The sequence below is a fragment of the Larimichthys crocea genome, chromosome VIII (genome assembly GCF_000972845.2).
Source record: "Larimichthys crocea isolate SSNF chromosome VIII, L_crocea_2.0, whole genome shotgun sequence".
Taxonomy (NCBI): Eukaryota; Metazoa; Chordata; class Actinopteri; family Sciaenidae; genus Larimichthys; species Larimichthys crocea.
Genome location: NC_040018.1, coordinates 30,469,537 through 30,493,588, shown reverse-complemented (window position 1 = coordinate 30,493,588; position 24,052 = coordinate 30,469,537). Strand labels below are relative to the sequence as shown.

The following is a 24,052-nucleotide window of genomic DNA, read 5'->3' as shown; positions in this document are numbered from 1 at the left end:
TGTTAGCTCAGTCTGTTAGCTGCTGTTAGCTCATGTTAGCCCAGTCTGTTAGCTGCTGTTAGCTCATGTTAGCTCTGTCTGTTAGCTGCTGTTAGCTCATGTTAGCTCAGCTTGTTAGCTGCTGTTAGCTAATCTTAGCTCAGGTTGTTAGCTGCTGTTAGCTCATGTTAGCTGCTGTTAGCTAATCTTACCTCAGTTTGTTAGCTAATATTAGCTCATGTTAGCTGCTGTTAGCTAATCTTAGCTCAGTTTGTTAGCTAATATTAACTCATGTTAGCTCAGCTTGTAAGCTGCTGTTAGCTCAGTCTGTTAGCTGCAGTTAGCTCAGTTTGTTAGCTAATGTTAGCTCATGTTAGCTCAGTCTGTTAGCGGCTGTTAGCTCATGTTAGCTGCTGTTAGCTCAGCTTGTTAGCTGCTGTAAGCTCATGTTAGCTGCTGTTAGCTAATCTTAGCTCAGTCTGTTAACTGCTGTTAGCTTATGTTAGCTCAGTTTGTTAGCTGCTGTTAGCTCAGTTTGTTAGCTAATGTTAACTCATGTTAGCTCAGTCTGTTAGCTGCTGTTAGCTCAGTCTGTTAGCTGCTGTTAGCTCATGTTAGCTCTGTCTGTTAGCTGCTGTTAGCTCATGTTAGCTCAGCTTGTTAGCTGCTGTTAGCTAATCTTAGCTCAGTTTGTTAGCTGCTGTTAGCTCATGTTAGCTGCTGTTAGCTAATCTTACCTCAGTTTGTTAGCTAATATTAGCTCATGTTAGCTGCTGTTAGCTAATCTTAGCTCAGTTTGTTAGCTAATATTAACTCATGTTAGCTCAGCTTGTAAGCTGCTGTTAGCTCAGTCTGTTAGCTGCAGTTAGCTCAGTTTGTTAGCTAATGTTAGCTCATGTTAGCTCAGTCTGTTAGCGGCTGTTAGCTCATGTTAGCTGCTGTTAGCTCAGCTTGTTAGCTGCTGTAAGCTCATGTTAGCTGCTGTTAGCTAATCTTAGCTCAGTCTGTTAACTGCTGTTAGCTTATGTTAGCTCAGTTTGTTAGCTGCTGTTAGCTCAGTTTGTTAGCTAATGTTAACTCATGTTAGCTCAGTCTGTTAGCTGCTGTTAGCTCAGTCTGTTAGCTGCTGTTAGCTCATGTTAGCTCAGTCTGTTAGCTGCTGTTAGCGTATGTTAGCTCAGTCTGTTAGCCAGGGGAGCATTAGTGTTTGTACCACAGACATTTTGGATCACCAGGAAAAAAGAATAGGAGGAGTGTCATGCTAGAACCGGAGCTACCGGGCAAGCAGGCAACGTAACCGATGAGCTAAAAGATGTTAAATGCTCTGTAGAGCTGAGGGGAAACACATGACGTCATAATTAACCATTGGTGATGTGTAAAGTATAAAGAATAAGAACCGGAGCTGAGCAAACTACAGACATAATGGCAGAGGAGAAGAGAGCGAAGAGGACGCTGACGGAGGAAGTAAAATGTGGGACTGACTTTTAGTGGTTGGTGAGAGCTTGGTGAAATAAAAGGCTGAAAGACAGACGGGAACAAATACTCGAGTACAGCTGAACATGTTCACCACAGTGGGTTTACACTCTGAAACCGGCGACAACAAATCAAACAAAAACAGATTTCCATGCAAATGTTGCTCAGAAACGACACAGATGGTCGTGTATCTAAAAATAAACGGCAGCTCAGCCTTGGATTATCTCGTTAATGTAGCTGCTGTGTTTTTAAGTTAAAGCTGCATTAATAGATTTTTTCACTTTGGGGAAGCAGAACAAGCCGCGAACACAAACACTGATAAAAATCTCCTTTTAGCTCCGTTTTGGTCTCCACCAACAATAAGCTGAAAGACACTAAATGCTCTTTCACTCTTTGTTATCATAAAGCATCGATCAGTGCACCTTTAATCACCTCCTGCTCTTAATAACCGCGTTAATAAAGTGTGTACATTAACCGCTGCAGCTGATTACAGTGTGTGCTCAGAAGGCCGGGCCTCCTCCTGAAGCCTCCGTTTAAAAGGAGGAATTGTAGATAAGAGAATTGTTTGTGCATATTTTCTGCTCGGCTTTATCAGCTCGGTGCTGGGTTGTTTAGACTCGGAGACGATATGAAGGAAAAAACCTGCATCTATTCATCCGGATCTGATTTCCCAGGAGCGGCAGGTAAATGCCTGAGCGCTGTTTCTCTTAAAACCTGTTTGACAGTAACTCAGCAGAGAACAGCTCAGAGAAGACTGATGATAAAATATGAACGCCACCTGCTGAGGAAGACCACGAGATATAATGAGTTCAATTTAAAACCAGTCTGAACTCACACCGACCCAGCTGCATTTTAAAGTTAGGTTGGTCTTTGAGTTTAGACCGAAGTCACTGTCAGAGGACAGGTGGACTCTCGTAGACATGAACAGTCTCTCGTGGACCTGATCGGTCTCTCGTGGTCATGAACGGTCTCTCGTGGACATGAACGGTCTCTCGTGGACATGAACAGACTCTCGTGGACCTGATCGGTCTCTCTTGGACATGAACACTCTCTTGGACATTAACGGTCTCTCTTGGACATGAACAGTCTCTCATGGACATGAACAGTCTCTCGTGGACATGAACAGTCTCTCGTGGACATGAACAGACTCTCGTGGACCTGATCGGTCTCTCTTGGACGTGAACACTCTCTTGGACATGAACACTCTCTTGGACATGAACGGTCTCTCATGGACATGAACAGTCTCTCGCGGACATGGACAGTCTCTCTTGGACATGAACGGTCTCTCGTGGACATGAACGGTCTCTCGCGGACATGAACGGTCTCTCGCGGACATGAACGGTCTCTCGTGGACATGAACGGTCTCTCTTGGACATGGACAGTCTCTCTTGGACATGAACAGTCTCTCTTGGACATGAACACTCTCTTGGACATGAACGGTCTCTCGTGGACATGAACAGACTCTCTTGGACATGAACAGTCTCTCGTGGACCTGATCAGTCTCTCGTGGACATGAACAGACTCTCGTGGACATGAACAGTCTCTCGTGGACCTGATCGGTCTCTCGTGGACATGAACGGTCTCTCATGGTCATGAACAGTCTCTTGTGGACATGAACAGTCTAGACCTGATCGGTCTCTCGTGGACATGAACGGTCTCTCGTGGACCTGATCGGTCTCTCGTAAACATGAACAGTCTCTCGTGGACATGAACAGTCTCTCGTGGACCTGATCGGTCTCTCGTGGACATGAACAGTCTCTCGTAGACATGAACAGTCTCTCGTGGACATGAACGGTCTCTCGTGGACATGAACGGTCTAGACCTGATCGGTCTCTCGTGGACATGAACAGTCTCTCGTGGACCTGATCGGTCTCTCGTGGACATGAACAGTCTCTCATGGACCTGATCGGTCTCTCGTGGACATGAACGGTCTCTCGTGGTCATGAACAGTCTCTTGTGGACATGAACAGTCTAGACCTGATCGGTCTCTCGTGGACATGAGCGGTCTCTCGTGGACATGAGCGGTCTCTCTTAGACATGAACAGTCTATCGTGGACATGAACAGTCTCTCGTGGACATGAACAGTCTCTCGTGGACCTGATCGGTCTCTCGTGGTCATGAACAGTCTCTCGTGGACATGAAAAGTCTCTCGTGGACATGAAAAGTCTCTCGTGGTCATGAACGGTCTCTCGTGGTCATGAACGGTCTCTCGTGGACATGAACAGTCTCTCGTGGACATGAACAGTCTCATGGACATGAACAGTCTCTTGTGGACATGAACAGTCTCTTGTGGACATGAACGGTCTCTCGTGGACATGAACAGTCTCTCGTGGTCATGAACAGTCTCTCTGTTCTTGCAATAAAATCGAAATAAACTCACTGGAAGATTTTCAACATTCCCGTTAAATCTCAAACATCTGTGACTTCCACACTTGCGCAAAGATCTGGTTGGACTTTTACCAGTCGTGGTTACCGTGGTAACGGTGGCTTGTTTAAATAGAATAAGAGGTCAGTCGTTAATGGACAACACACACACGAGTTTTCTATTAACCCCTGTGTACACACACACACACGTTCACACACATCTGAACCTGGACAGTTCTGCATGCCTTCGCTCTGAGTCATGAATCATGTATGTACGTGTGTGTGTGTGTGTGTGTGTGTGTGTGTGTCGTACCCCTCCTTGGCAGACAGGTCCAGGTGTTTGTGGATGTCCAGCAGCACGTCTTTAAAGAAGCACAGCCTCCTCCGCTCGGCCTCCTGGGTGAGGTCGAACACCTGCTCCATGTCCTCCATGTACCGAGGGTTGCAGCGGTTCAGCTCCTCCAGGGCTTTAGTGTAGCGCTCCTTCATCTGCCACACACACACACACACACACACACACACACACACACACACACACACACACACACACACACACACACACACACACACACACAGTGAGCTACTGTACAAACACTTGGTCACAGTGCACACAGAAAGATGAAATGTGCCTTTTATGAATGAGTTTGGCGTTCACAGGAGCCAATAACGTTACTAACGAAGATCTGTCCATCAGCTGGAGGACTTCACCTTTCCTTAAATACAAAATTATTTAAGTTATTTCAATAAACCCAATTCTAAACCATCGTCGTCTCAATGAGTCGAACGCTTGATGTCATATCTGAGAGGAAACGAGACGCTCGTACGGCGTCACAATCAGATTGTAGCATCTCACACTGTTTATCTGACGTGTTGACGAGGTGCGGTGGTTTGCACCAACCGCCTGCAGCTCTTCATACCGTCTGCTCTCCTCCCCAGAATATTTTAAACTAATCAAATGATTGAAGACAAATACGACACATTTATTGCAGCTGTTCCACCAGAACTCAACTTCAAACAATAAATACAACAGCTGCTACTTCTTTACTGAGTGCCGACAGGGCTGCAGGGCACGGCGAGTGAATGGAAGAAGAACAGATCGTCGTGCGTCCTGTTTAAGACAAACGAGCACAAACGAGCCACGATGCTGGATTTCAGTTTCTTTTGAGCTCCGGCTGAGCTCGAGTGTGTCTCAGGATTTCTCTGTTTTTTGGTTCGTCCTCTTCGGTTTCTCTCTTCACAACCTTCACGAGGTTTTTCTGTGTCGTCAGGTTTGTGCAGAGAACAGAGACGACAAGCCCGGTCATGTTTTAAAAGTCAAAAACACACAGGTATGTTTTTCTGGACACACCCAGACGGGTACGAGTGGAGCTACGCATGGGACTGTGTGTGTGTGTGTGTGTGTGTGTGTTTTGTACCTTCTCGGCCTCCTGGTTGCAGCGCTCCACCCGGGTCGTGTATTTACGGACTTCCTCCTGTGACTTGGTCGTGTCGGCCTTGGCGTGCGTTTCCCTGGTAACCGCCGTCCACTCCTCCTTCCTGGCCTGATGGTAGCTCTTCTTACTGGACTCCACCTTCACACACACACACACACACACACACACACACACACACACACACACACACACACACACACACACACACCTCATTGTATTACTTAAAGAAGACACTCACGTCGTCACTGATGCATCAGAACTAATTATCATTTATGTAACATTCTAATATTAGAGTTGTGATTCACTCACAAACACTCGTCATATTCTGTCAGATATAATTAACTTTGGCATCGTGGCTCAAAGTAGCATCACGTCTCAGTCGACTCCAAACTGTTTGAATGCTGCGTACAGTATGAATAAAAACTGAAAGCAGCACAAAGACGAGATATTTCATGTTCAAACTTTGTTGTTTTTTTGTAAATATGAACTCATTCTGGATTTGTCGTCTGCAACATGTTCCAAAAATGTTTGAACAGGAGCAACGAGAGAGGTTTAATGAGCCTAGAACATTTCCAAAGGAAGGCATCAGCTCTACTCCGAGCTCCTCATCCTTTCTCTGAGGCTGAGCCCGGACGCCCGGCAGAGGAATGTATCTGCGATCTACGTAGATGGACTGGAAAGTCGCGAGCTTTGCCTTCTGGCTCAAGAACTCGCTCCCAACCTGGAGGGAGCAATCCAGCATTTTCCAGCAGAGAACCAGAATCTCATTCAAAGATTCAGAGAAGCAGAAAAATCTCCTCACGTACTGAATGTCCATGACCTTTGACCCGAGGCTACACAGACTGCATTAAAAACCCACATGACTGTATAAATGATATTACTACATCGGCTCAGGAACATGAACACAGATCATCTCTGCATCTACAGATGAAGTTCAGACTTTACACCCCCATGTTAAAGGGCTACGCCGCCTCTGCTGCAGCTTGTTGGGAGTGAAGACTCTCAGTAGTCGTCTTCTTTTCTATAAAGTAACATTTAAAGTAACAAAGTTAGCTGGATTTAGTTCTATAAATCCGTGCAGCTCTCCGTCGCTCTGTATGAAAGTAAAAGAAAGAACAGCGGGGAATGTAAAGCATGTTTTCAGTGGATGAAACCGGGCGCTCGGCTGTAAATCAGACGTCCTCCCCTTCAGGCTGTCGACTGTAAATCCACCCGAACCACCCAGGCAGCTCTCACCTCCTTCAGTTTGCGGACCCAGGGTTTCTGTGCTTTGCGGAAGCCGTCGTCCGCGTCCTTGGTCTCCCTGAAGCCTCCCATCATCTGCTTGTGGAAGGCGTCCTTCTGCCAGTTGCGAACCTTCTCGCTGTCCTCGCCCGCCAGGCGCTCCCGCAGGTCCAGGTGCAGCTCGCTGAGCCGGTCAGCCGCCTGCATGAAGGCGTGCCACGCTTTCTCCAGAGTGCCGTACTGAGGACCTGAGACAGAGCTCTCTTTAGTTACATTCATCTGTCTGCTGCAGCCTGAACCTCATATGATCTACGTTTTCAGCTCACCTTTCTCCACACAGCCCCTCCACCTCTTGGCCCAGTCGCTGAGCTGCAGGGCGTAGCTCTTTTCTATCTTCGCTCTCTCCTGGAAGCAGCTGACCAGCTCGTTGCACAGCCGGTGACCGTCGTCTATCCGCTTCACCGTCCTTTTGTAGTTCCCCGGCTGCAGACACGCAAAACAAACACAAATAAAAATAGTTCAGAGGATGAGGTGATGATGCACGGAGGACTGAAATAAAGAGGGCAGACAAAAGAGAGTGAGAGGAGCTGTGAAGCAGTCAGTCAGTCAGCAGGGACTCATTATGTCTGTCTCTATACAAACACCACAGACCGGCACGCTGCCTCATCTCACTGCTTCACCCTCCGCCTGCTCCGACAGCCGACTTTAAACAGATTCAGTGTTTGCTGACACACCGATCCGAGCACTGACATCAGAATGTTTTCTTGTTGTAGCGGGTCATCCGCTACTCGCAGGGTTGGTGGTTCTGTCCATGTCCAAGAGTCCTTGGGCAAGACACCGAACCTCAAACCGCTGCAGGTGGTCGGACCATTGTGTGCTATAAAACTGCAGCTATTAATGTGTGTGTGTGTGTGTGTGTGTTTCCTACTGTACCTCCCAGAAGCTGTCTGAGCTGCCCAGGTCGCTGAGGTCTCCGTTGGAAGACATTTCGGGGTCGGCCTTACAGCACGGAATGATGGCGGCTGCAGAAAAGACTGCAGAGAGAGAGAGGACAGAGTTTATTACACACTCAACTTTCACGAGCTGTGAAATCAGCCTCAGCGCTGACTGACAGTCATATGAATCCATGTTAATCCAGTCAGAGATGCTCTCAACACATCACACCTTTCACACAGTGCAGAGAGCTTTTCTCACAGCAGGATTACACTCTTTTTATGACTTCCTTAAAATAAGAGTTAGAGAATATGTGTCGTCTCAGTTTGGGGCATCAAACCCGTGATGCTCCAGACAGTCTGCAGCTCCACGTCAGTCGACACACAGAAAGCTTCTTCACCGCTCGCTGCCCACACGGCTGTTTTCTCCACGTCGCTGCCCAGTTTTCCGTCCACAAACACACTGATGCCCTGTCTGATACATCCGCTCCGTACTGAGGCAGGAATCTGTGTCAGACAGTCCTGTTCGTCCACAATGGAGCTCTTTCATCAGAGAGAGGGTGGACAAACGTTTGTCCAGAATCACATCTGATAATAAATCACAGATTTTTGCCTCTTCATGCTCACCAACACTCAAAACACCGAGACACGAGGAAGGACGAGATCTGTCCTGAAGACGCCGTGTGCTGCCCTGTGTTTACATCTCGAAGCAGAACTCGTTTCTTCCTCATAAAACATTTCTTGTGTTTACCTGCTGACAGTCTTCACCCTCTCGGCCTGTTTTGGTGCTTTTGCTGCTGCAGACAACAAATATCTGCTACAGCTACACTGTAGTGTGTTAGAAATCAGAAATGCTGCATGAGGGGGGGTTAAGTTCTACAGAGATGACAACCTACAGCATCGTGAATGTTGATGCACAGACGGCGTCATTAAACAAGAACATGGGATGTAACTGAAGTAACAGCTGGTCTGATGCAGCAGAATAAACCAACACGACCTGAGGGGACCTCAGCTGTGCAGCTCTGCAGATGAACCCGGTCAAAGGTTCACCATGACCCGACTCTATACATCAACTTCCTCCACGCTGTCCTCCTCCCATTAGACAAAACTTTGTTTCAAGGTCAGACAGTGACAGACTCAACAACCTGATGCTGCTAAAGCAGTGATCCTCAGTCCGCAATGAACCTGAACCCTGCTGCTGTGTCGACTGAAGCTTTGTGCATTGCATTCTGGTCCATGTGTTACGTCTGTAAGCACTGTGAAGCACAGAGCAACGAAAGCTGACAAACGTCCTCAAGACTGTGGTCACTTCAGTCAGTGTCGGTTTGGTCTGACTTTAAGTTTGAGAATGACAAAGATCAGGAGGTGTGAAGTTTATCTGCTCGAGGCTACAAGCGGCCCAACATCCAACATCCAACGTACAAGCACACGAAAGCAAACTCCCTTTATGTGAAGGATGCATGCAGGGAATAAAAAGGAAATTATTTTATCGATTTTTGAGTAAAAAATGACAAATCAGTGACGTACTTCTTAAAGCGTGCATGTTCACTCCCACTGCATGACTTCAAAACAATCAAATCACGTCACTCTGTTGACAAGAGTTTCTATTTTTTAGCACAAATACAGTTTTTACTCATTGGCTGAAAGTTAGTGAAACTTTAACAACAGAAACTAAAAGTTTCCTGCAGATATCCTGTCCCCTGAGATGCTTTTAGTGTGAAAGGATGGAGGAAATGTCGGGTTAAAACTAGAAATGATTAAACTAATTGAGAGCAGATCAGAACACAGACTTCTCACTACAAAATGATAAAACATACTTCATGACAAAGGCTTGCCTCAACATTAAAGGCCTGGTTCTCCTGTAAGTTGCAGAAAATAAAAGCTAAAGATAGAGGATAAAGCTTTAATGTCTAATTTTTAATAAAGGTTTGTTGTAGATCATCTGCATTTAAACTCCAAGTTATTACGTTAAGTTACAATTTGTTTTTTAAGTATTTAAGGTGGAATCTTTTAAGAAAACTTAGAAATAACAGTGTCAGTTCTAAACTTTGAGTTGCTTCTTTATGACACAGCTCTCTACAACAAGGCTCGACTTGACAAGACTGTGAGAAGTTCCCGGTTATTTTTCCTCCTCCCTCCGTTTCACAATGTCCTCTCTCACTGTAAATAACTAGTCGACTCCCAAAATAACAGCGGTGGAGCTGCTGCGCTCTGGGAACAGGCTGGTGGTAAATTAGATGTAGTGTACAACTGTAGCCTTGGTGAAATCTGCAGGGAACAATGTGGGAGTGAGTCTAAATAAACCCGGCAGTCGAGCACAGACCGACGACGACAGACTGGCCGACGGGCGGAGGAAGGAGCGTGCACCTACTTGTGCGACGTACCAACACCGGGCTGAGCCTCGAATGAAAGAGATCAGGTTTAATGTGTGTGTGTGGGTGTGTCTGCTGTGTGTGTAGGTGTGTGTGTGTGTGTCTGAGGAGACGAGTGACGCCCGAGATTAGACGAACGCTGACGTTCAACAGCACAACATCACGCCTCAGACACTGCAGCTAATCCCCTCCAGACAGCTGAGCTCTAATTTTCTCTGCACACTGTACAGCCCAGGTGGAAGCAACACAGGGATGACCACGTGTGTGTGTGTGTGTGTGTGTGTGTGTGTGTGTGTGTGTGTCGTAGGTGAATGGCAAGTATGCTCACAGCGGCGGCATCTGCCACCAGCGTGCTACAACATGAGTCAGTATGAGAAAACTTTGCCATGGGTTGCTAATGACTTGTCCTATACCCTGCAGGACAGCGGTGTGTGTTTGTGTATCAGGGCGCGGCTCATTGAAAGAAAAGTAGGTTTGGCTGCTTACACTAGTATTACCTCTATACCTGCCGGAGGTGTGGAGACGCAGACTGTGGCAACATGTTTCTTCAGAAAACAGACAACAAACCAGCGTCATGGTCGACCACATTCAAACACAAACACCTCTGCAGTACTGAGGCCTGGTTCTCTGAGGGAGCTGCCCTGTGTGTTGGTGCTTTGAGGTAAATCCTGACCCAACAATTCCCACCGTGAGCAAGCACTCGGCGACAGTGGCAAGGAAAAACTTTCTTAACATGCTGTGACATGCTCATAACGACAACACTAACATGCTGATGTTTAGCAAGAATAATGTTGACCATGTTCACTATGATAGTTTAGAAAGAAAAAGCACAAATTAACCTGATGATGGCGAAGTTACAAACAAACAACAAAGCTTTGGAAGTTCACGTTTATCCTTGAACGTCTTGAAAGGTCCAGTGTTTAAGATTTAGTGGCATCTACTGGCGAAGTTGCTGATCGCCTCACCCTCTCTTCCCTAGCATGACGGAGAAACTACAATGGCCACGAAATGCACAAAACGCACATAAGTCCCTATGTAGAGTCATGGCAGTGGTTGTCATGTACAGACACGGTAGGCATAAAAGTCTCATTCGAAGATACTCTAATTCTAAGGTCACAAAAACATAATAAATCTTAATTTCAGGTGATTAAACACTAATGAAAACATGGTTATGAATATTATATTCAATTATATTCTGTGCAAAAAAAAGCCCCTTGAATCTCACATACTGGACATTTGTGGATATTTTTGATTTGTGAAATTATGGAGCAAAAAATGTCTCAAGAAGCTCACAAATGTGTCATTTAATTAACTTATTTCAGCAAAAAAAAAGTACTTGAGTTATTTCTTGTGGTGTGCTTTGAAGTTCAGTCTATTCCCACATATTTCTTCTGTATGTATAACCTGTTATTAGAGTCTGTAATCTATAAACGTGGGGTTCATGTTCGATGTTACGCAGACGATGCACAGCTCTATATTTCTGCCTCATTTCACAATCTGAACCTCACTGACCAACTAGTTGATAACATTTCAGATATCAGTGAATTACTATCTCTAAATTATTATTAATCAACTGTCACTGAAGTACTTTTATATTTAGATGATAGCTGCCAGGCTGAGTATGAAAGAGACACTTACAGGAGAGGAGGCACCGACTGTTCGCTTTTGATCTCTGCTTTCTAAATTCATAATGCTCCCATTATGAGACCCACACTGACGCACAGCACTCAGCAGATGTTTTCTAGGAAGGAAGATCACACTGAGAAGCTTCCAGGAGAGTATTTGTATGCATTTGTGTGCCTATTCAGCAGTCACACAGCAACTACCAGCCAGCAGTGGAGAGATTAAAGACTAAATCACTGTAATGAAGACATGCAGGTGTGCAAGCCAAGATAAACTATCCTGGTACTGACCCAGTTGTGCATCGGGTACAAACAACCAAAACAGAAATGGGTGCAAAGTCCAAAGGGAGAATTGGTCTGATAAAATGTAGAATGTCAACATTTGTAGCTACATATTCAGTATCTCCGTCTCACCACGAGACTCCTCGGATCGTCCACCGAGGCGTGTTGGCTGTGTCGTGTTCGAAGAAGGAAAGCTGTTAGTAGAGTCTGACAGTCGCCTAAAGGCAACCCTCTCGGTCTCTGAGTATCCCCTCACCTATTCAGCACCTCTCATGCTGGGCAACCCCGCAAGTCCAGCCCCTCTCCAGGATTTTTGGTTCCAGGTCCAGTGCCATGGGTAGAAATGAGCCCATCTATATCCAGTTAGCACTGCTCCACCTCCTGCACAAGCTCCTGTTCATTCGCCACAAGCAAGATGACATTCCCTACCACTTGGACCAGTCTGCGACGCCAGGAAACAGCATGCCTAGGTCCCTAAGCAAGGCTGGCAAAGCACCCAATCCCTCTATGCCCCTCCCTCAGGGTGGTGGTGTTGCTTTTTTCGGGGGCCGTGCCCAGCTAAGCCCGGTAGACTAAGGCCCTGCCACCAGACACTCGCCGCCAAGTTCCACGTCCAGGCCTGCCGCCAGAAGTGGATCCTAGTTTCCTTAATCTAGGCAAGGTGCTCCAGCTTCTTTCAGCCTGATTCATAAATTTATGGTGAATCACATTCAGTTCGATCCCTCCCCTGGGACCAATGTGGGAGACCCTACCAGGGACTATTGTCCTGGACAACACAGATCCAAGGATCCAAACCACCACTTTGGTGTTCAAAGTGCCATATAAAGGAAATAAACTTGAAATGGTGTGCACACAGCTCATTTTCAAGCAAAGAGCAACGTACTCTGGATGATAACTGGCTCCATGAATTATCTTGAGTCATGACAGTCCCATATACAGTGACCTGTACAGCTACAGTGTCTGTGTACCCACGATAGTTTACTGGACTGGCATGACTCAGCTGGGGTTGGCTACCTAATCTAGGAATCTTCATGCTGATCTGTGCTCTTAGCTTTTGTTTGTTAACAAGATATAATCTCTGCATATGAGAAAGGAAGCCATGAGTGAAGCAGATGCAACAAAATCACAAGCAGTGAAGTCGCAATACTGAATCAAAAATATTACAACATAATCCCAATTAAATATTTTACTATTAAATAGTGAAACCTCCACAGAGCGCTTGGCTTGAGGAGCTTCCAGGAACAGATGGTCAGTAGAAAGTGTTTGTTTTGTATGGAGAGTCCATGAGTTCGTGTGTGTTTTTTGAAGATGTTTGCATTCCTCGATCGCTGAACATGAACTTGGGTTCAGTCCCCTTCGGTTTAACCACACTCACTAACACCCACAGACCATCCTGGAGTTCAGGGACCTCCTGGAGGTATGCATGGGACTAAAGATGATGTGGAAGATGATGGATCTGTTCTAAAAACTCACACATGAGCATTGATGCCAAAAACAGTCCAAACATGTTGACTTTTCCTGCTCGAGTTTAGCTGGTTTGTCAACAGGAGGTTTTCAGATTCATTCAACATTTCTGTTCCCACCACCACAAGTGTAATCAAGCTGTAAAAATCAACATACTCAATTTTTCCTCTCTACTCTATAATATATATATACGAAGCTGTCATCATATGCAGTTAGTTTATGATGGCAAAGGGCCAAAGTGCCTAATAAATGACAGAATGACAAATTAATTCAGCGTTGCTGCTCCCTGTAAACTTCACAGCTGATGCGTTTCAGACAGAATTCACTAACTCGCTTGTACAGATGTGGAACAGCTGTTTTAGAGGTGAAACGCTGGTTTTACAGTAAGCAGCGAGGATCGAGGTGTTCTGGGAAATACAGCCATCATGCCACAAAGATCACCTACCAGCACCTCGAAATCTCAGTACTTAATACAGTACATCTTGTTTGTCTGTTTCTTGGCTCGGAAGTCTGGGACATAATGTTTGTACACTTCTGGTTTTGGTAGGGATTGATCAAATGAGATATAATGTGTTAAACAGTGAGCTTTAGACTGGCTGGAAGGTTGTGGTGGGTACCAAAACTCTGCATTAGACTTGCCCTGAGACCAAAGTATTAAAGACCGTAGTACATTATGTTTCTGCTGTCAGTATTGGAGAGTTTAAGACATTTATCTATGATGCATTTGCCCCATTTCCAATCCAGAATTGAGATTTACTGAAGCCTGTATAACTTTAAGCCTTAATATAATGTGAACAGGTGAGTTGTATATAAATTCACCCTCAGTACAGTTGTCATGAACGGGGAAATTAGCTACAGAGACCAAAACTGTTTTTTGTACCAGGCTGTAAACATCATCACAATTCTGTTTCTGTCTCATGAACGCTGGCTCCTGGTTTCATTTCCATTTAGTCCATTAAACATCTGAAGACATCCAAAAGCTACAGGATGGGCTTTGATCCAAAACAGGGCAGCAGACCGTCAGGCCTGAGCGCCAGAGAACAGGAGGACCGTTGAACAAGGGGAAAAGAGATGGAAGGAATGAAGCAGTAAAAGACTGAAAGACAAGAGAGAGTGAAGCCGGTGACGAGTCGAGTGTAGCTCATCAGAAACGTGGAATAAAGACAGACGTTTATGAGCAGACACAGCAGGGCAGCGAGGAAGAGGAGGAGGAATGATAGCACAACAACCCTGAGCATCTTCTGATGTGGTTTCTGTAACACGGCAACAAAACTCAGCCTGGAGGCCATGTGGAGCTGGTTTGTCAGGCTCATTTAAATGTGTGCACAAAATACAGATGCAGATAAACACACCGGCAGCAGAATGGATCACATCCACAACAGAGTCCTCCTACACCTCCACACCGCTTTGCATTGGAGTGCCGAGGCGTGGCTCTCTCACCACAAAGACTTAAAGCCCGGTCATTTCATCCCGTCAGGCTGCATTTTAAAGAAATAATCTGTCCTTTGAGTATCAAACACACCCAGACGTCTGATCAACGCTCACATCTCCAGAGTTCAGGTCGTTTTAAGTTGAGCCGTTGTTGGAAACTGTTTGGAAAAGAGCGGGAACTTTCAAAAGTGACTGAATGAACCTGTCTGCTCCGGTATATCATGGACGTACTTCAACCAATCAGATCAAGTGGTCAAAGTCTTACCGAAGACTGAAAACATCGAGAAAAGTCGCTCTTTGCTCTTTTTTTTTATTAAATAGCTCCTCTTAGGACGCCGATTGGTCCGTAGCCACTCCAACACATAGCTTGAAACCTTGTGAGTCTTGAATGCTTTCAAGATCTAACTTTGCAAGCTGGAAAAACAATTGAGCCAATCGGAGCTCCTGTAACAACTCTCAGATCTGCCTTTAATTCTAATAAAAGTACATGTTTAGCATGTTCACACGCTTATTTTAGCAAACTAACGGTGCCTCTTTAAAAAGGTCTTTGAGGGCGAGTCAGTCCTGCAGGTATTTGGTCAGAAACCAAAGATCTGATGATCTCCAACGACATTTCATGGCAATCTAATTGAATATAGAGATGTCCAGTCTGGACCAAACTGGTGGAGCAGCAGGTGGGAGATGGAGCCATGCTGCTAACATGGTTTCTTGCCATAACTCTGCAGGGCTCCAAGTTAAGAAGCTGTAAATTCACGTCTGATTTTGCAGACGTGAAACATTCAGAGAAAGATTTCCAATGTTTCTTTGCATCTGTTGTGTTTTTGCATTGAGTTTTAAAGACGTTCAGAGCTGAAGATCCTCAGTCCAAACTACCACAGCAAAGACGGTCACTTCTGTTCCCAACACAACTCTGAATTCTCCAACACGAGCAGATTCAGTCGTTTCCTCAATGCAAAGTACGATTCACTGTTTCTGTCTGAAACAAGCAGACGTGGATCAGACACATGGAGTCTGTTTAAATACACCATACAGAGATATCTGTGTCTAAATCAGGATGATGGTAGAGAGAGACAGGAGGAGATTCTGGTTGTTGGTTTATAGAGAAATGGGTCAAGCCAGTGAGGAGGAGGGGGAGGTCCAGACCTCATAAGCTCCACTGGAAAACTCACGGTCATTAATCTGATTAATGTACACCAACAGTTTCCCTGCGGCCGGGCTGCTACGCATGGAGCATGTGGAGGCCGACATGAGTATTAGAGTCTGTAAGCTGCTCTGCTGCTGTACGTCTGCATTCCTGCAGAGTTTGTGTAGGTCCACATCAGGCCGGCCCGAGGCTTCAAACATCTATAAACAGAAGCTTTTTTTTTTTTTACTCCAGCTGCTGTTAACTCTGCCAACAGCTGGCCTGAGAAACAGCTGTGCTGCACCGGAGTGTGCTGCTGTGCGTCTTCCCCCAAAATGAGAGAGCGACTGTTTGAAGAAAGAAAAGGATAACCGCGCTCGCGGCGATGATTGCTGCTGGCAAAAATAAACCACGTTATGGGTTTTCTCTGAGAGCCACCATCGTGCTGCGTCTTCATAAACAACCATCAGCCTCCTGAAACAGCAGCTGAGCAAAAAAATAAAAGAGTTTGTCCGTGTAAATGTGTTTTAGGATGAATCACTCCTCAACAAGTGGTTTTATTAGCCTTGTTTCCATTTACAACACACCACAGCAGTGTGTGGCTTCACTGCAGCTTCACTAAAATGCCTCCACCTCCTCCTCCACCACCACCTCCTCCACCTCCACCACCACCACCGCCTCGGTGTCGTCACAAATGTCAAGTTAGTCCACACATGCTGAGTGAAGAATGTAAGAAGGAAGAAGTCCGCGCTGACACTAAACAATGCACTGCTCACAAGGAGTGTAACTTTATATGGAGGTGACACAAAGACTGAAGAATGGATCGCCTCACTTTAACTAAATCTGATCCACTGACAGTACAAAGAACGGACGACGTATCCGTGACCCGCGAGTTTCTGATCGTCATGAAGTCCAGAGAGTGAAATGAAAAGTCTTCCTTTCACACTTTGAGCTCTCGGACTGCAGAGACCCGGTTAGCGTGAAGATTAAAGGAATAGTTCAGTCCACAGGTTGATATGTGCTGTCCGGGCTCAGAGCCGGAACCGACATATCACTGAGTTTCATTCAGATTACATTTTAACCAGTGACAGACTCAGTATCATTTCGCCTCTTTGCAGAAGCTCAGCTGTGTGCACACACCACCATACGATGAGGAGACACACGCACAGCTTGCATTAACCTAAAATCAGTCACTCTTTAATATCAGCAGACAGACGTGAGAGATAAAACATGTGAACACTCAGGTTTCTGATCCTTAAATTGGAGTTTGTGTCCAACCAAAGCGTGTGAAGAAAACAAAGCGCTCAGACATTCAGCATGCTGCAGTGCAGCTCTACCTAAAGACTGCTTGTTGAGTTCTGCAGATTTTTATACCTCAGACGGGAAAAATAACTAACTGTTATCATGATTACATCAAACTGTGTTGGCTGCTATAACAACAACGCCGACACTCACACTTTCTGTTTGTTAGACGCATGTTGGCTGAGTCACAGTGGAAACAGACTCATGTCACTAGAACCTGTTCTACGTATGTTTACTTCCATGGAAGTGAATCAGAAATGTTTGTCTGACGTGCCTTTGCACACTGCAGGTATGGACGGGTCGGCCTCAGTGTAAACTGTACGTAAAGGTGATGGACTCTCCACCCGGTCTACGTCTGACAGGACAAAAAAAACTCCCGACTTCCCCCAGACTAAACACCAAAACCTGAAATCTTAAACGTGCAGTGTTCAGGTGTGTTGACGGGTAATTAGCCTGAGAATCCTCTTACGTCTTCGGTCTGATCTAAGGCTCAGTTTGGAAGTATGTTTTTAGACTTCAGGAGATCTCATCTGGCTCGAATCAAGATACTGAGAGGATTATATGAAGCTGCAGGCGAAACATCTGTGTTAAATGTTATAAGACGACAGAAGCACAATAAGCATCATTATGAACAGTACATATGAAACACAGTGCAGCAGAGCAGAGCCCAGCGTGCCGGCAGAACTTACCTTATCAGAGACGAAAATAGAGACGGACAGAGGTCCAAACAGAAGACAGCCTTTGTCTCCTGGCGCCTGAGAGACAGAGATGGACAGACGGAGAAAGAGGAAGATCCCTCAGCAGCAGACGGACAGCAAACAAAAAAAGACACAGAGACAGGTTTAGTTAGCCGGACGAGCAGCATGCGGTTAGATGGACAGCGTTCACTCGAGCTGGGACGAGCCAGCCGCCCCGTTATAAGGCCCGGCGGAGGCTGGAAGGTGGCTGCAAGGTGGCACATTCTGGGCGTCGTGGTGAAATGTCTCACGTGGAGCCTGCAGTGAAAAGTCTAATGAAACAGTCAGAGAGCAGCGGCCCCGGGAAGAGGAGGTCACCGCAGGTAGCTCACACCTCTAAATTTGAGCTGAGACGAGAGTGTAACGTACCTTAAAATAATAATATCATTTAACTAACTTTAGATCATGTTTAAAGACTTATCACGATGTTTTTCCACCTTATAGACACTCAGAACATCTCAGTAATGAATGCTTTTATTTTGAAGGTTTATTACAGATTAGTATGAAATCAAAGAAATAAAATAAATACTATTATATAGGCTGCATATGTCCTTTATTCTAAGATAAAAAGATGAATAATCGTCTTTTTAACATGTTTTTTTAGCACAGTTAATGCAAAAATTATAAAAATACAATATTTAAATTGTTTAATTTGTTTTTATTCAGGTATTTAAAGCTTTTTGAAGTTTGGTCACAGATGTATGGAAGATTTAAAATGCCTAGAATCAAAGAAATAAGATAAATACTATTATATAGGCTGCAAATGTCCTTTATTCCTTTGCTTAATTTGTTTGTTTTTTTTAGGTATTTAAAGCTTTTTGAAGTTTTTTTATAGAAGATTTAAAATGCCTAAATAAAAACAAATGATAAAAAGTGTTACATAGGCTGTATATTTCCGATAAAAAGGTAAATAATTGTAATAATTGTTGGAATAATTGAAATTATGGCACATTAAATGAATTCGTTAAAATAGAAATGGATGTTACAATTCACGTTTAATTGTTTTTCTTTGTCTGATTTGTTTTTATTCAGGTATTTATCTTTAATTTAAGTTATGTAACAGATTATTATGGAAGATTTAAACTGACTAAAAACAAACAAACCAAAGGAACGGGATGAAAAGATAAATAATTGTCCTTTTAACATGTTATGCATTTAATTACGGCACAGTTAATTCACATTTAATTGTTTTTCTTTGTTTGATTTGAACGTTTAAAGCTTCCATAGTTTAAGTCTCCATCAGTCTCCACCTACATCTACACTTACACCATGATGAGGTAACTTTAACAGTAACTGTGAGGACTCCACCCACAACAAAGGAACTTAAATCAACATTAAATCATCCAACAGGGAAGCTGCTCTTTTGTTTTTTAATTTATGGCTTTAGAAATATTCAGGTTATGTTTGTAGGATCAAAAGCTCCACCACAGATTAAACATGCTGATGCATGATGATGATGATGATGATGATGATTGGATAACCGTCCTCAGTTTTGAATTTTGAACGTTTCTTTACTGGTTCGAACCAAACGAGGCGTTACATAACCAAAGCACAAACGAGCTGCTTCATGTCGTGAGGTTAGATATTAGTGAGAGTTGCAGATGAAGCGTGGCACAAAGACAGAGACCTGTTCAAGAAAACCAAAAGCAGCCGCTCGCCTTCATCATTCATACAAATATATATAGATATTATTTAAGGAGCAGCTTTGGCCAACAGTTACAGAATCACATGCTGAAAATAAGAAAATAAAACCAAATATTAGGAGAAGGTCTGCTCTGAGATACTGTTTGTTGTCGTGATGGACCGCTCTCAGATTATCATGAAGTATAAAGTTCAGACGGGGAATTAAACATGAAGTCTGTTGAGTTAAACCTGTTTTTAAGATGCAGCTCTTCAGACTTCCACTTCTGTTTGAGTTTGAACTTCACAGATGCAGACGGAGGTTTCCACGTGACGATAACTTACAGGAAAGGCATCGAATGGTCACGTCTGAGAAACTGGAACCACCGAATGTTTCGTTTACATCTTGAAAAACTTAAAATCTAAATAGATGTTGAGTAATTGTTCGCTTCATTAATCATTACAGCCCCGTTTTCCTTCGTAGAAATCTGAATAGAAGCCCTGTTGAGGATTCATGCAGTCGTGCTGGAGTCTAAATGTGAGCAGCAGAGGAAGCTTCAGGTTCTGGTTCTGGTTCTGGTTCTGGGTTTTTTTTTTAGCATTGCCTACGACGTGCACAGCCGATGCCAAGCCGGGCTGCACAGGCTGCAGAGCTGGGTGTAGAGCTTTGGAGGGAAGCTGGCGGCGTGGAGGCGTTTTAAGGCCCAGCGTGGCCTCAGTGATGTGGTCATGGTTAAAGATGAGCTGGGGAGAACAGCTGTGTGTGTGTGTGTGTGTGTGTGTGTGTGTGTGTGTGTGGGAACAAGGCTGAGTTGTCCTTTTCTTTCAGCCTCTCTCTGTGATCTGCTTTCGTTTTGTCTTCTGTCCTCGCCTCGCCTCCGTCACATGTCCTGCTGTCAGTTACCCGCCGAGCCTCGGGCTGTCAGACGTTACAGCGGTGAGATCATCGCTCACGAGTGCGAGTGTGAAACTTTGACTTAATTGCTGAAGACTTGCAATTACATGCGAGTCACGGCTCGGAGATCCTGAAGATCAAATGTCACCGCGTTGCTTCGTCAGACTTCAGTTATCATACAGATATGATCATAACGAAGGAGATAAAGACGCTAATTATTAATGTTTATGACTTATCAGAGATCCTTATTAATAATATCAGCGACTGCTTTATTTTCTTCATTCATTCTCTGAACGTACAGTTCAATTTCTTTAATCGTTCAGGACTGTAAAATGTCACAATCGTGTCTGAGTACACAGGTAATAATTAATAATTAATACTAATGTTGGCTGACAGATTATCACAGAGTATAAAGTTCAGTCTGACCTGCAGCTCTTCACGTTTTTCACGCCTGGTGTGACTTAATTTTTAAATAATGAGGCACGAGCCAATCAGAGGGGAGCTGACAGGCCGGCGAGGCGGGAGTTAACGGTCCGTGTTGACATATTTCACGTTTCCATGAAATTCCACTTGCATGGCTGGATTCAGAGCCTGAAGCTGGGGGAAGTTTCTACCTGCCTGCCTGCCACGCCTCCATCGATACTAAGGACGTCACGTGATCCCATGAAACCTTCACAGGTTGTTTAGTGAAGAACGTGCATCAGAAAATGATTTATACTTTAGATTTATTCTCCTTTTCCATGGTGCCGTTCAGCTCTGCACGCTCTGCAGGAGCTGCTTCAAACCTACAAATGTTTCCTGGAAATTAAAACGACGTCGCCATAATTATGTGACGCCACAAACATGGAAAATTAAAAACACGTCAGATGGATTTTTAAGTTCTTGAACATGGAACATTTTCCCTTACAGCTCTGACGTAGACTGGCAAACATCCTCGCTCTGCAGCGACGTACTTTAACGTAACTTTAAGCAGCTATATAAAACCCGCTGGTTGTTTATTACGTGGACGTACTCAGCATCAGATCATTTCCAGCAACGGTACGTCAGTATAAATAATGGACGTAGCTTCCAGAAGCTATCGCACAAGTCTTTTAAACCTGCATTCTTTCTAATGCCCAGCAGATCCATTGGCTACAACAATAAGATCTGATTATATAGAACCTTATGGAGAAATGAGCCGACCTCTCGGTTGATTTATGACCTCAGTAAACAGTTTTCACGTGAGTTTATGGGCCCGATCTCTAGTTTGAAGTCTCCTCCCACACAGCATGATGTTCATTTAGTAAATTATGGTTCAATTTAGAGTAAAACAGCAGGGTTTATTTCTACTGAGTCAAAACCAACTCTTGGTAACTGGCTCCAAAAAAACAAGATGGTGACGTCTAAAACACCAAATTTAGTTAAGTTTAGCTGTAATACAGGAACATTTTTAAGCAGACAGGTTTTCCTCCGAACCCTCAAGCTCCACCTTCTTGTCCAAATATGGTCACTTCCGGCTCCAAAAAACCAAGATGACAGCGTCAAAAAAACACCAAATTTGAGGCTTCCAAGCGGTTGTCAACAAAGTAACGTCTGATAGATTTTAGTCCCACATTTAGCTCTAATACAAGAACATTTTTAAACAGACAGGTCGCCATATTTTCCTCCAAACCCTCAAGCTCCACCTTCTTGTCCAAATATGGCATGTATGTCCAAATATGGTCACTTCTGGCTCCAAAAACCAAAACCCAAAACAAAGCCCCAAATTTGAGGCTTCAAAATGGTTAACCACAAAATAATGTGTGATGGATTTTAGTTACAGTTTAGCTGTAATACAAGAACGTCTTTATGCAGGCGGGTCACCGTGTTTCCTCAAAAGCTCCACCCTCTCGTCCAAATATGGTCACTTCTGGCTCCAAAAAACCCAACATGGCTGCATCCAAAACTTTCTCTAGCCCCCTACTGGTGAAAAATAACTTACTGCAGCTTTAAAGTCACACTGTAAAGATTTATATACCATAATAAAACATATGCAGAATCTTTAACAAGTTTTAGGTAACTAATGTTGAATATTGGTGAATTTAACTGATGCCGCATTGATTAAAACTTATTAAAATATTATATATATTGTTGGATTGTGGTGTATTCATGTGTATTAATACATGTTGTGTGTAAAACAGCATCACGGACATGTGCTGGCTGCAGACAGGTGAGCTCTCTTACCTGTTTTCTCTCCGACCTGGAGGAACACACCACAATAAAAACCAGCCCGGACCCTGCTGGAGCTGCAGCCGCTCTCCTCTGCTCTCACACGGACAGATTAAGTCTCAGGGGTCGGTTAAAAAACAAAAGCAGTCCTCGTTTAAAGCTCCACAAACTGCGACATCTTTAAGTTCACTCCGCCGCCAGCCGTCGGTCCCCCTCGGCCATTTGAAGCCCCTCACTCCTCGCAGATGTATCCGCCTCTCGGAGGCTTTTCTCGGGTAGATAAAGTTTTATTTCCCGGTGAAGCTGGTTGGAATAAAAACGTGTTATTCTCCGGCTGTTGGATAATAAGTGTCTTCCCCCTCCGATGCCTGCTGGCGTCTCCGTGTAATCAGATGCTGCTCACCACAATATCCATTCATCCTATTACAGGTTAACCCTTCACTGCCCGGCACGGCCCGGCACGGCTCTGCGCTGCGTTCAGGGCGCGGCGGAGAAACAAGCACCGGACTGTAAACAATAAAAAGTTACAGCTGTACATTGTAAATAAATAAATATTATGGATATTAAAACACAGTTATATTTATAGGATAAATTGGCTGTGAATTTATTTTAAAATAATATTTTACAAGCCAGTTAATCTTATAAATGAGCTTATAAGAGAATGTGAAGTGAAATCTGATTTATTTTAATTTTTAAACTTATTGCTTTACACTGTATTTACATTCTTTTACTTTTGACTGATTCAATTGCACTGTCCTATTGTAACCTGTTTTTAATGTCGTATTCTTGTAATTTGATACTTTTATGATTCTCCTTGTTTGTTTCTGTTATTTGCTGTCTACTTTTATTTATTGTAACGTGTCCTTGGGTGACAGAAAGGCGCCTATGAAATAAAATGTATTATTATTATTGTCATTATTATTATTATTGCCATTCTTTTTTACTTATACTGCAGTTTCTCAGTTTAAGTTAAAGTTCTTATCTTATCTAGAAGACGAACTATAGTTAGGATATATTTAGGTAATATGTGTGTGTGTATATTATAGATATATAATATATATAATATATATATATATATCTATATAGATATATAATTATAATATATATATATATAGTTAAAGATATATTCAAAGAAACATAAGTAATCTTTTACCAGCAAAAATAACAGCAGTTATTTTAAGTTGCAGTCTTTAAATCTTACAAAAGTGTCATCTATAAAGTTATTTCATGAAAAGAGGAAGTTTGTTTACCATGAATATTATTAAATCATTCTGGACTGGACTGAATTAAAAACTGTCAAACAGTAAAACTGTGTTCCTGGAGGTCCCATTTACACACACACACACACACACACACACACACACGCGTTAAAAAACACGTCATGATCTTGTGAAAATAAAGTATAAAAATATTAATTTATTTATTTCCAATAGAGCTCTTCACATCACTTTACTTTACAAACAGCGCCATCCTCAGGACGCCGGCGTACTCACAACAACACGGTGCGACTGGAGAACATGTTTGATTAGGTGAAGCAGAGTTAGTGAAATGACCTGAACTGATTTGAAGCATGTTTGGATATAAAGAAGCGGGTTGTTTTTTAAAGAAAGTC

The 24,052-nt window shown here is 43.8% G+C and overlaps 1 protein-coding gene across 1 annotated transcript in view; it reads right to left on the bottom strand.

The window, feature by feature from the left end:
- pacsin3 (protein kinase C and casein kinase substrate in neurons 3) overlaps nt 1-22,886 on the bottom strand; it is a 34,413-nt gene extending 11,527 nt beyond the window's left edge. Inside the window, 7 exon segments of the mRNA XM_027281503.1 lie at nt 4,130-4,305; nt 5,232-5,387; nt 6,486-6,721; nt 6,800-6,956; nt 7,407-7,507; nt 17,691-17,756; nt 22,456-22,886. Of these exon segments, the coding sequence (XP_027137304.1) occupies nt 4,130-4,305; nt 5,232-5,387; nt 6,486-6,721; nt 6,800-6,956; nt 7,407-7,460 (779 nt within the window). The 5' untranslated portion in view covers nt 7,461-7,507; nt 17,691-17,756; nt 22,456-22,886.
- Between the last annotated feature and the right edge of the window lie 1,166 nt (nt 22,887-24,052).